The following is a 13,941-nucleotide window of genomic DNA, read 5'->3' as shown; positions in this document are numbered from 1 at the left end:
TCAAGAAAGATAGATTTCCCCTTGGCCTATATTCATCTGAAACGTGGCTTTCTGCCTGTCGGGGATGGTGGGTAGAATCTAGTCAGCTGGCTAACACGGGGCTTCTCCTCACGTGTGGAACAGAACCTTTCAGTAGCGCGCACACACACTTCACATTTGCCCGGATTTCTGAGATTTACTGAGTGAGATGACAGCTGCGGGCCTGACAGCTGTAGCTGAGTGTGACCCACCAGGCTGCAGGTGAGGGTTGAATGCCATCATGAGAAGTGATGAGCTGGGCAACATCCAGTCACTATACATATTTTCTCAGCAAGTCTCTGAAAGACACCTTCATTGAACTGAGGGAGAACACCAAGAATGGTTTACCGGATGCTAAAGCAGGCCGAAAGACACGAGTCTGATCCTCAGAGCCCATGTACAAAGGCCAGGCATAACGGTCCATGCTGGTAATCTCAGGACTGGGGTGGATCCCTGGAGCTCGCTTGCTAGCCAGCTCAGTCTAATTTGTGAGCATCAGCCTGTTAGAGGGCCTGTCTCAGAGAGGTTATTGTGAGATGCTATTCTTGGGTAGACAAACCTATCATTTGCTCATTCTAGAACTGACAACAAAGCACAGATACCACCAACTTGATAAACCAATGAGTTTATTGGGGTTACTTACAGGAATATGGGGAAAACATTGCTTATAGGAGCTGACAAATGCATCGCCAATGCCCACCCCAGCATGGGTGATGGCTGATGAAATCTGGAAACCTGGACCACACTGTGCAACCTCAGGTAGGTCGACAGGGTGCAGAATATTCCTTCTAGGCAGCTCAATTGCTCTATGTCTCTGCTGAGCAGCTGGGCCAGTCTGTACCTCTCTGGGAAGTTCTGTTGATCTCTGCTTCTTTCAGTTTTTTTTTTTAACCATTCCACATCAAACCTCAATAAAATATAAAATACCTCATATACCATACGAGGGGAATTATTATCCTCAAAGTTTAATAAATTACCAAAAAAAAAAAAAAAAAAAAAGAGCTCTAGTATCATGGTTCCACAGAGTGGGTCTAATTTTTTTTTTAGTCAAATACTGACAGTTTTTATGTCATCTCTGAAAGCAGTAAATTTTATGTATTAATATTCCATGTGGTAACACACTCTGATCTGCATAGTAAGTACCTGCATCTCCTGCAGCTATATACTGGGGTGGGTGAGCATGGCCCCAGGACTTCACACAGCTACCTGGCCTCAAATGCCAGCGGTGCTAAGCATTAAAATACTATGGCCCAGGTTGATTTTATTGTGTTATAAAAAAAGGAAAGGAAGTTGGCATAGCAGCTGGAGGACACCAGCAAAGAGCTGAATTCAAACATGTTGGATGGATGGCATACTGGCCCCCTGGAAAACAAAGGTTCATTTCAGTCTGGTCAACAGTGAGCAAACTTTCTCAACTCCATTTTGTTAATTGAAATTTCTGTTTCATCTCTTAAGAAAATGTCCAAAGCCAATTAGACTCGGTTGCTTATTAAGCTTAGCACCTATCATGGCGCGTGGCACTTGGGTGCTTGAAGTTCGGTAAATGAATATCATGAGCCCCATGGCTGGAACCAGATAGAGCTCCAGGGGTGATGGGGTAGAAGAGGGGTCACCACAGGGTCTCCTTCAAGGTCCTCCTGACTCAAGTGAGGATACCTCCTGCATCAGCTTCTGTGGGAAGGAGTGTAAGCTTTGTCACAGGTGAAAGCAGTCTTGGCGGGCTTTGCCCTTGGACGCACCACGGTTATTCTCTGAGATTAACCTTGAGATAGACTGGGTGGAGCCATCCTGGGCCTGGAATACAGGAAGCAGACCGGGGTGGGGCGGGGAGGGGACTCCACCTGGATTATTGTGTTTCTAATTGAGACAGGCAGTGAGGACAAGAGGAGCGGCAGGTTCAGACCCAGCTCTAGCATGGGTGGGTCGGGAAAAGGATCAGCACACAGGCTGGACCAGCGCACAGGCCAGAGACACCTAGGGACCCATCCCGTGGAACGGATACCAGAAGGCTCACTCTTTTTTCCCTTTAACCTTTTTTCCCTCTTGTGTAAGATAGTTGGGTTGTATAATAAAGTTTAATTGTTAAGAAACAGAGCCAACAAGCTTCAACAAGGGTTCTGCTGGGCCACAGAGGGGCCAGAAAACTGCAAAACTCTGATCTACTCCACCTTCCCTGTGTCTGGCCGAGTCATCCAGGTCCTAGGTCAGAGCGAGTGCACAGTCTTTTCCTCTTATGTTGAAAGACCCCATTTCTAAATGTTGTTTAGTCAAATAGTTTAAGGCCTGTGTAATGCTATTTTGCAGGGCTTGTACAATGGTTCAGGGAGGTCACCTAACAGGCCCAGTCAGACTGGAAAAATACCACCCATGTCACAAGGTTCATGGTCACCCACCATTTCACAAAGCCTGCACAAACAGTTCAGGGAAACTGTTATTAATGGTCACCCATTAATAAGGCCTGTACAAAACAGGATATATGATCTATGAGTAAGCTACTGGTAAAAAAATAGCCCACCATTTCCTGATTCCAGAGCCAAATCTAGCCGCACTAAATTAGCCAATCAAAAGCCTCTCGCCTCTGTAACTCTGTAACCCTGCTTCCTGCTTTCCACCCTATAAAAGGGTCTCCTCCCCTTCACTCGGCGCGCCAGTCATCCGATAGACTGTGTCGCCCGGGTACCCGTGTAATCAATAAAGCCTCTTGCGTTTGCAACCAGACTTTGGTTTCGCTGGTTCTTGGGGAGGGTCTCCCTGACAAAGGACACTCCGTGAGGAGGGTCTTTCAATGTAAATGATCATTTCAGTTGAGTGCCATGTGGCAGCTATTGCTGGTACCAATACTTTCTTGATAAATTCTGTCCCCTGACTGTAGACTCTGTGTGTGTGTGTGTGTGTGTGTGTGTGTGTGTGTGTGTGTGTTGAAAGGGAAAATTTTTAATTAGCATTAAAGCAACCAGAACAGCAGAGCTCTCTAACTCATAAGTGCAGGTCGACAGGTATGCTAGCCCAAGGTCCCAGATGATAAGTCACAAAGAATGCGGAGATAGGAGACAAAGGCCTATTGAGTGTTCCAGGGACCGGCTGGCCATAAAAGATAGGGAGAATACACAAGGACAAATTCCTGAGAGAAACAGGTACCGGACATGGTCAAGTGAGTAATGAGCCAAGACCCCTCATCCGATCTTATGGTGTCTGCTTAATCCCCCCCTTGAGGCCCGCACACAGTGTTCCAGGTTTGAGTTTAACCAGATGTGTCGTTAGCTCAGATAAACATCTACCCTCGGGTTCCAAGAAAGACAGGAACCAAGGACTGTACCCATGTGATTAAGTCTGAGCTTACCCCAGATCTGCCTACGCAATTTGCTGATGTTCAAATGTTTGAAACAACCAATCGTGTGTGGCCGCGCCAAAACTTCCCACTCCCCCCCGACCCTTGCCCATATAAACCCCTAACCCCTGGGCTTCTGGGTCGACTCCTCTGTCTCCTGCGTGAGATACGTGTCGACCTGGAGCTCCGCCAATAAACTGCCTCATGTGTTTACAGCAAGACGGTCGTTTGTGTGTCTTTGGGTGCGCGCCATCCTGAGGCTTGAGTGAGGGTCTCCCTTCGGGGATCTTTCATGTGTGTGTGTGTGTGTGTGTGTGTGTGTGCGCATGCGCACGTGCATGCCCTGTCACATGCATGTAGAAGTCAGAAGACAACTTGCTGGAATTGATTCTCCTTCCGTCGGGTAGGTCTAGGGACTGAACTCAGGTTGTCAGGCTTGGCGGCAAGTTCCTTCATCACTCACCTCCAGTACCAGGACTCCCAAAAGCTGGTGTTTCACAGAATGTGCCCCAAAGTGTGTCAGAAGCAAGCTGTTGTGGCTGATCCTAAGGAAGAGCCATTCATGCACAAAGAGGTGGCCTTTATGAATGGATGGCATATTTTAAAGCTTGGCAAATTGAGGAAGAAAAACAGAAAAGCCACAGACAAAATAAAAGTTCTAGTAATGGTTCAGTACAACAGAGAGACCATGCCTACCAGGCTGATGAACGTGGAGCACTGGGCAGGTGCTCTGCTCTCCCCTGAAGATCCTTTTTAACCTGTCCCCATCTTGGGCAGCAACGAGGACACCGTGTTTTGCGTGGTACCTGCTGATCTCTCCAGTGACAGAAGGAAGTCTCTGGCTGGGGACTTCGGAGACACTTGGTGACTGCAAACCCAGATGGGCTCTGGACACGGCTCTGCAGTGCCACCTAGCTATTTTCCTTTCCCATTTACAGAAGCTCATCTATGCCTTTCCTTTCAGTTCCCCTCATTACTGCATTTGGCCTGGGAAGCCCTTGCTTTAGAACTTAGCTCAGGACCTTCATGTCGACAGGGTCTTCCCACCCCACACCCTGACATCTGTTGCCTTCTCCTGTGACCTCTATTCCTACAGCTACACCCATAATGTGGGCTCTCAGCCTTGAAGGTCACCAGCATCCAATGGGGCACCCTTGAAAACCTGGTGTGCTGGTCCTGGAGGTCCCAGGGTGCGCTCTAAGAATGTAAGTCTCTAAATAAGTGTCAGGAGCTGCTGCTGCTACCGCTGCTACCGCTGCCACCGCTGGCTAATCATTCTCTGCATCACCCGTTCCATGCTAGATCTCCTACTGGACCACGTGCAGCTTGAGATTAGGGAGCTTTTCTTGCATAGTCATCTCTGAGGTCCAGGGGGTCTACCAGTCATTCAACAAATCTAAAACACTGATCAAGGGGGCTGGAGAGATGGTTCAGTATTGTGAACACCTGTTGATCTTGCAGAGGACTGGGGTTGGGGCCTCAGCATTCACGTGGGGATGCATAACCATTCATCCCCTATTACTCTAATTCTAGGGAATCCAGTGCCCTCTTCTGAACTCCTAGTACATATATACATGCAGGGAAAACACTCATATACACAAAACAACTCTTAAAAAAATAAGTTGAGTGCCTATGCTATGCTAGGCACTATTCCAGACATCAGAATTAGATAAGTGATTTTCTTTTCAGGTTAAATACCTTTAAAAAAAAAGATCTTTGAAAAGAAACTTTTCTTGTTTTTGTTTTTACAACAAATACAGGGGCATTTCAAGAGCTATTAGATGGTTCAAGATTCCTACCATGGTATTGTTTATGTATGCCAGACAGTTTTTCCTTGGGGAGGGGCCATTGCTCCACCCAAATAAAGTTGGTGCATTTTCCCTTGGAGAGGAGTAGGTGTTGGCCTTTCTAGATCAATGGCAGCCATCACGAAAGGTCTTCCCTGTTACTTACTGTGAGCACTGCTTCCCGTTGCTACATTCAAGCTTGTCCCCACAAGTTTATGACTGCATCAAATATCAAAGGTTTAAAAACATTTAATTGTTTTCTTTTTCCATGTAAGACATCTACGAAATTCTGAGCTCTGCCATATTTGGGACACAGACCTTATATCCCAAACCTGAACTGGATTCTCCACCTTGGCCCAGTAAGTAGCCCTGTATTCCAGGGCAATGACTGACATATCAGCACAGGTATCCAATAAACCCTGGAACCTCATTTATCCACACCATGCATTCAGATCTATGTTCAGTAATTAAAATATTGTACCACCAGTAAGTGTCAGTGTGGTATGGTGTTAGGATTTACATAAAACAATAAAAGCAGTTGTGTAATCACTTTTTAGGTGGCACATGGAGGGCTTTATCTACCAATACCACCACACCTGGGGAATCTGAATTAGTAATCCTTGGGCAGACATTTAAATCTTTAAGAGTTCAAATGTTTTTTTCCCAATAAGAGCTCCATCAATGCTGTTGGTAGAGGGCCAAATATGTCTGTGTGTAAAATTTGGACATTTTGACTGTGAGTTAAAAAGTAAGCTTTTAAGCTGGGTGTGGTGGCACACACCTTTAATCCCAGCACTTGGGAGGCAGAGGCAGGCGGATCGCTGTGAGTTCGAGGCTAACCTGGTCTACAGAGTGAGTCCAGGACAGCCAAGGCTACACAGAGAAACCCTGTCTCAAAAAACAAAAAAACAAAACAAAAAAAAGCTTTTACCTTTAAATCAGTGGCCACATTGCCAGGAATAGCCTCAGTGACATTTCATTTCATTTGAATTATGGAATTGTATTGGTTTCATTTCCCCTAACTCTTGGGCAGGTGAGGGGCCTGTCACAGAATTTCCTGAATTAATTAGAAGCTTGTCTCATTTCAAATCTAGAATGATTTGACAGTGGAGGTGGGTTTTGTTTGTTTTTTACATCGCTGGCTTAATTTTGGTCCCTTCCTTTTTCTTCTTTTCAAATGATCAGGTTTTTTTTATTTTTTTTAAAACAAAACAAAGTAAGATAAAATGAAACCATCACATTAAAGGTGGACAAGGCAAACAGACAGAAGGAAAAGAGCCCCAAGAGGAGATGTAAGAATCATAGACCCACTCTTCATTTACACTCAGGATATGTTTATTTTTAAGACTGGATATTTCTGAGGTTTGAAAATGTTCTTAAAAGGCCATCTTCAAAGTCAGGGCCATGAGACACTGCTGTTAGGTAGGTGGATGGGGAGGTGTGCAGGAGGGGCATACAGAGAATAATTCTGTGGGGCACAGGGAACTGGCATGGGACTGGTCAGGTGCAGCTTGTTCAAACCCTGGAAACCTCAAACTTGATACCAGCAGGAGTAAGAACTGCTCTCTCCCTATTATGAGCTTGCATGCCTGGTACACATAAGCTGGCTAGGTTGGCAACCCCCAGTTCTCAAGGCAGTCATATAGCAGGCACCTGGATGCACACAGAGCATCACCAGCATCCCAGCCATAGCTGATAAAATGCATTCACCCCAAAAGCTCGAATGAATGGGTATAAGCTGCTTCCCTAATGAGCAGGTAAAAGATGTTTCACTAGACATCTGTCACAGATGTGAGGGCAGGTCATAGAGGCTTTGCTTGACAAAGTTCCAAAGGTCTCCAGCTGATCACCACTGCCCTTAAATATTGTTTATGGTCCATGTGTAATTTTGCCTAAAAACTACTTTAAAATCTACCTTTTCTCCTAAAACTGCCTTTCTCTCTATTTCTCACCTTCACTATACACCCTAATGAAATTTACACTGGAAAACATTTTCCCACAGAGAATGTTGAAGGAAGGCATCTGTCCAAAGGCTTGAGATAAAGAGAGCTTTGACTCTATTGTGAAAGCAGTTGGGCAGAAATTGCTAGAAAAGAAAGTTAGGATTTTGACATAACAGTACCTAGTTAAATATTGTTAGGTGTAGAAAAGTAAACTTGATTCTTCAGAATCTGCTTTGAAAGTAATAGAAGGTAGGCTTGGACATGCTTTACAGATATTTTGTAACTGAGGACCTCTTGGCAGTTAGCCTAGGCTTGGATGGTACACCTCTTGTTTTGGGACTGGGACAAGTTATTTTCTGTGTTAGGGACATTTAGTTTCAAGGTATGTTGCTATGACAATCATGTAAACACAATGGCTTTATCCCAGGGAAATTTATGATTAAACTTTCCTAAGTATTGTTTAAGAAATAATAATTAGGTCATGCTGACCATTGCTTGGACATTGATTTTTGCTATATGCTTTATTGTAAGATAGACAGAACTCTTTATATTTCTTTGTTAGATTGTTTTCTTGCTCTGTTGATTTTTAAATGCTCTATTGATTGTAAAAGATGAGAAAATCATGATGTAAGCTGTAATGAAACAAAACTGAACTTCACTTTAAATAAAGGACTAGGGTTGGCCCAAAAGAGACAGCAGAAGAAAAATAAAGTCATCCTGGACTAGAAAACCTTTCAGTTTGCAACACAACTTATGCCTGGGCCTCAATATTTATTTTCTCCTCCATTGCTCAATCTTTCCTCAACAATTAGTTCCTAGTTAATTGTTCAACAACAGTTGGTCTCTTTGGCCAGCTGTTCCCCACCTGCTCAATTGTCCCTACCACAGAACCACTGAGACTTCCTCTTTTCTGATCCTGAACCTGGTCTATGGGAAATATTATCTAAGAGTTGTCGTTTCATTGGAATAGCTCTGAGCTAAGAAAGCTGTAACACTAAAATCCTTGGAGAATCCCCCCCCCCCACACTCCCAGATGGACTGGAATCCTACACATCCACCCATTGCGGACCTTGCTCCCTCTCAGAACAACTGAATTCTAGTGATCAAATGGTTCTTCCCCATTCACATCATGATCAAAGTTTGTATGTAGTATGTGTAGGGGTATGTGTGCATGCACACAGGGGGAAACTTGAGCTGTCTTTCCTCAGGTGCTAGCCACCTGGTTTTATTAGACACAGCATCTTATTGATCCAGAACTCACCAAGTGGCCTAGACTGCCTAAGGCTTTTGTTTGTTTGTTTTTTAATTTAGGTTCTCTGGGGACTAAACTTAGCTCCTCATGTTTGAAAGGGAAGCATTTTTCTGACTGAACTATCTTCCTAGTCCCAAACCATGATCAATTTTGAGACCTGCCAGTAGTGACCTCAAGAGTCAGTGATATCAAACAGCAGAACTGCCCCAGACTTGTATTCTCTTCCCATTGCCACCTAAACCAGTCGCATAACTGCACCATGGTCCAAAAAGCTACTGTGAATCTACACAGCAAAAATATTAGGAGAGGCTGGCATGGCAGTGCTCAGCTCTGAAGCCAGCACTCAGGAGACTAGGAGAGGCAAGAAGGCCACCCACGAACTTTCGACCAGTCTGGACTATATGTGATTTTTGAGGAGAGATTGGGCTAGAGAACGAGACCCCAACAACAACAAGAACAACACATTTAGATGAGAGTAACATTTTATTTGTTTTGTGGTGCTAAGGAGGGAATTCAGGGCCTTGCACATGCTCTCACAGCACTGTTCTACTGACACAAATCCCATAGAACAAGCTTAAAATGGAGAATGGGCACAGCATTTCAACACATTTGGCTAGTAGTAGGATTTGGTGTCATGCAGCCTTTTGGTTAGCTACACGTGGAGTATTAAAAGATGGCCAGGTCATTTTATTCCCTGGAACAGTTTATTGATTGCCATCCTTGTAATTCAAAGGAATTACTAATTGTCAGAAGAAGAGCCCCTCCTGTCAATGAGCACTTTTGAAACTGGCTGCATAGAGATCAGATAAACAGTAATAGGTCCCGTTGGCCTTATACTGGTCTCCAACTACTGCTGCTCCATTTAGTGTAATGAAAGAGCGCACTGTATGCTGGGAAAACACATCTAAAATGAAAAAGTGCTTGGAAACGTCACTCATAGGCTAATTAGAATCCAGCCCAGTAAAAGCTTTTCAGTCATTCACTAACCCACAGGCTGGATCTGAGAGGTGCAGTTAGAAAGCACGCAGGTTACTGCAGTGTAGCCCGGCCTGCAGAGCGGGTTTCCAGACGTGGCCTCTTGCTGCTGCGCTGCTCTTCCTTTGCAGACCTGCGCCTCAATACACCGTCTAGCATGCAAGAATAACTTCATGTCAGGAAGCACACACGGAGTCCACGGGGACTTGCTCCAGCCACTTGGGCTGGGAGGACAAACCATGCTTATGGCAAAGGAACATGTATTTTTATCTTGACCTTTAACTTCTCGCCCATCCCAACATCCCACACTCTAAAATGTACATGTCTGCACTGATTCTAGACAACACGCAGATAACACAGTACCTGATGACTCTTGAAATGCTGGATTCACCCAGCAATGCATAGCAAGTAACTCACATAGCTTTCTTGGGGTGGGGAGTATGCAGGAGTCACTATGAGTGTGGAGGAGACAAAATACACCTGCTTAGCCAGGAGCTGCTTGTGGGCAGTGAGAATGGGACTTACACGCACAGGTCTGAGGACAGGAAGCTGGCCTTCCCAGAAGGGGCGTGCCAGAGAAGGAGCCTCAGGTTTTTCCTGGCTTCTGGTTACTAGCCCTGTAGCGACACCATAAGCTACTTGTGCTTAAAGGGTATTAAGAGTGTAAAGCCCAATGAGACTGGCATGACCACACATCTGTGAATCCACTAGCGAACACACCTGCCACTGGCAAACTCCCTCCCACCGTCTACTTATAGTTTCTCGATAAAACTACCATTAATACCATTAATCATCTTCCCAAAGAGAACTGGGAGCCCTGCCCTGGACTTTTTAAAGTTTTCTTTATAATATCACTTGCTGAATCTTTGCAAGGAATGAATCCTAATTTGCCAATTATTATTTCCTTTTATAATCAGCATTCATCTGTATGTCTGTATTATATTAATATAGCATATATTAGTGTATAATAATATATATTACTCTAAGTCATAAAATATTTGGAATTTTCTACAGATATCCACCTTTTAAATTATCATTTCCACTAATCTTTAGTTCTTGGGACTAGTCCTAGTCCTAGTGAGGCAAGAGCTCATCAGCGTTCTTCATGACCAGCCCACTGCAGCAGTAGGCATCCGGTAGTCTGCCGTTACAATATAGCCCTTAAATACCAACATGCACCTATTATAAAGCAGCAGCTTACCTCACCTACTGCTTAACAGTTGTATTTCTCATTTCTCCAAGTTCCATTTTCAAAACTGCCTGATCCTTTTTCATAATTTGTTCATACTTTTGCCCATGCTGTCCCCGAATTACAGTCCTCTTGCCTCAGTTTCCCTGCAGCTGAGATTACATGCATATGCCACCACATGTGGCTTCACTCTTCAACGGGCTTTCTCTTACATCTATCCTGTCTGTCGTTCTGGCACAGAACTACTCTGATGGTACAGCTAGTCAGCTAGCTGCTTCCGGTCACTCCATTCACGGACTTCACGCTCCGTGCTTGCTGGCTTTTCAGTTATGATGTCGCACCACACACCTTGTGGGGCTAAGTGTATGGACATCCTCTTTGAGTAGACTGTATTTGCTTCTGCTGAGGGGCTCCTGAGGAGGAGCCAGAGGCGTCTTTGGAGGCTGGAAACCTAAGGCAGCCTGAGGCTCAGCTAAACATCTTCAGCAGATCCCCACTGACTTGCGTGGCAGTGCCCACGCCTGTCCTAGGTCTCCTCTGACTATAGAGTTTGCTTACTTTGCAAATCAGATTCTAGCAACATGTTCTTCTTGCCTCTATTTTTTGAGAGAAATATGGGCTGCTGAACAGTCCCTTTAGTGTCTATTTAAAATAAGAGTGGGTTACTTGGGACAGTCACACCTCCCTTCTGTGTGCTCCTGCCTCTGTCACTGAGACTGGATTAGGCGGCCTGTCTGCTTCTCATACCAACAACTGGGCAGCTGGATACAGCCAGGAGTCAAGCTCCATTTAACAAAAGAGCTGAAATTTAGCCTTCATTTCTCTGATTCTCCTGTTTCCTAACAGATTTGAAGTTTAAAAGGGAACCACAGACTGTATGAGTCCATATATGTGAAATGTCCAGTGGAGGCAAGTCCCTAAAGCTACTAGTGTTGACCAGGCCTGGGGGGAGGAGGGAAGGGTTCCTAAGATGGGTAACATGTTTCTTTGTAGAGTAATGAAACACGCTGCAGTTACACTGTGGTGCTGGGTACTCAGCTAGGAGTATACAAAGGCTAGTGAGTTCTGTACTTTAAAGGGGTGAATTCATGGTAAGTAAATTATACACTATGAAACTGTCCCAAAGTTGAAAAGGAGATAACCATATTATTTATTAATATAAAATTCTTGTTTAAAAATGCATCAAAACAGAAGCTGAGCTTAGTGAACTATCACAAAGAAGCCAACACTGGTGTTAAGACACTGGCTGACAACCAGCAGCCTTCCTTGTCCTCTCCTCCACTCTCAGGACTTGCCCCGCAGCCATGTCTTCCTCCTCCTGAGATGCAGGTGTGGGGAATCCCGGACACAGGCCCTTAGTTGATTTTAAGTGGCACATGTCTTCTGTTCCGTAGCTTGCCTTTGCACCCTCTTAGTAGGATCTTTTGATGGACAGATGCTCTTAATTTCAACACAAATAAAGGAATGTGTCTTTCTACAGTTAGCACTCTACGTTCTCTCCCTAACCATGGGAGCACTTTCATTGGCCCTTAAACACCCTTGATTCAGCATCACATCTTCTATTTTCTATATTTCTTAGTAAGTTTTTAAAAAATAAAATATAGTAGTTATATATTTTTACACATTATAAATAATAAATAAGACATTCATGTTTTCATATAGACCTATATATTTCTGGTTTTTTTTTTTTTTGAGATAATCAAATCATTGCTGCTCTTTAGGAAATATACAGGACACTCCATTTACTCAGAACCCGGACAACACAAGCAAGCTACTATTTTAAAATGAAACTACACAGCACCATGCACAAAGTTTTGCACTTACAGAATTGTAAGAACTCTCAAAGGTATATTACATTCAATACCATTTTTCTTAATATGCAAGTAGTAAATGTGAAGACTAGTGACTCACTTGTAATTTTTGCTTGACTAAGGTATTGACGTAGACAGAGTCTTCCACTTTCTGAGCAGCCTGGACCACTGTGTCTTTACTCTAGAGAACACAGATGCCCTCATCACCTGGCCCTCACACATCTGTGCTAAGTATTCACAGTTCCCCTCTCATTCCCAAGCCTGCACTGGTGTAAGAGAACGTTGCTGCTCACTGTTTCAAACAAATGCAATTTTAGGTTCAATCTGAATACAGTCACTTATATTACTAAATAATTAGCAAGCATCACATCTCCCAGCTCCTCATATAACAGCGCACACACATTTATGAACAAGTTGAGTGAATGAATCTAACCTTTAGAAAAGAATATCCTGCACCTACCTACACATAGGTCCATCACCTGCTCTTAAAAACTCCCTCTCTCTCCCTCCTCAGCACCGCAGCCTCAACAGAATGCTTGGAAATACTTACTTTCTCTCCTTTCAGGCTCATTTGGGTCAAGACTATAAGCTTCAGACGGATTCAACTGCCACTGTGGGAGGAACAAACATTTTATTTATATGTTTACAGAGAGTTAATAAAAGCATAGCAGTACCTTTTCACTATTAAAACGGCTTTTAAAAGTGTAAGAAGTGGAGTTAGCGTGTCCGTGCATGTTTCCATGCCTGCTCAGGCAACGACCTTCAGTCATCCTGAATCAGATCTGTCAGATCAACTGAATCCAGAAGCAGAGTCAACTCCTCAGAGAAGGCAGGGCTCGAACAATCCCCAACTCATTCTGCAGGTGATAAAGGAGGACTAGAGAAGTGTAGTGACTTGTCCCACGTCACCGCGACATAAGACAGGGACAGAATTAGAATCTGTATTTCCATGACTAAGACCATGGACTGTCTGTCTCCAGGACCTACTGAGGCGTTTTGTTTTGAATGCTTGTTACTACTGTTATTTTTTAGTATTTTATCCTTATGTCCCTAGTGTTACCAGAGTTTCTGGTGTTTGACAAACATTTGGTCAGATCATATTTGTTGACAAAATATTATATATTGTATGTTAGAAACTTAAGTTCATTTTGTTCAATGTTTATTTAATATATTATTCATGCACCACTAATGTCTTATAAAAAAAACTGTTCGAAAAGATCGGGGATAGTTACGTAAAAATCCTACTAGATACTAACTTACTTTGTTATAAAACAGGTTTGTTTAATTCCTTGTATATGTCTTCAAAAAAATAGATTGATTACTGTAAAAATAGATAGAGTTGGTCTTCAAACTCTTCAGAGATCCACAGAATATGGCATTTAACGATGAGGGCTTTCCTGACAGAGACAGACATTCGCTCCTGGCCGCATCTCCATTTGCATCATTGAAGATGGGGGCTTCAAGAGACTCGGGTAACAAAATGGTCACTGGACTGAGAAACTGCTCTTATCTCTACTGCTGATGACAGGCTGACTGTCTGCAATGATCAACAGTGATGCTGGAAAGTTGACTGTCCAGCTTTGAAGAGACTAGATGGACCAGACCGTCGGATTTCCTGCTTCAAAAAGCAGTTTGTTG

The 13,941-nt window shown here is 43.8% G+C and overlaps 1 protein-coding gene across 2 annotated transcripts in view; it reads right to left on the bottom strand.

The window, feature by feature from the left end:
* Positions 1-8,792: 8,792 nt before the first annotated feature.
* Positions 8,793-13,941, bottom strand: part of CDADC1 (cytidine and dCMP deaminase domain containing 1) — a 31,480-nt gene continuing 26,331 nt past the window's right edge. Inside the window, exons 9-10 of one of the 2 annotated variants that reach the window (XM_084767617.1) lie at positions 12,854-12,914; positions 8,793-9,455 (exon numbers count right to left, since the gene is read on the bottom strand). In XM_084767617.1, the coding sequence (XP_084623743.1) occupies positions 9,358-9,455; positions 12,854-12,914 (159 nt within the window). In that variant the 3' untranslated portion in view covers positions 8,793-9,357. Of the gene's footprint in view, positions 9,456-11,613; positions 11,933-12,853; positions 12,915-13,941 lie in introns of those variants that run through there. The other variant, XM_084767618.1, reaches the window with a different exon arrangement.

Source organism: Acomys minous, assembly GCF_964271855.1.
Source record: "Acomys minous genome assembly, chromosome: 18".
In the NCBI taxonomy this organism is placed as follows: Eukaryota; Metazoa; Chordata; class Mammalia; order Rodentia; family Muridae; genus Acomys; species Acomys minous.
This window is presented reverse-complemented; position numbering and strand designations above follow the sequence as displayed.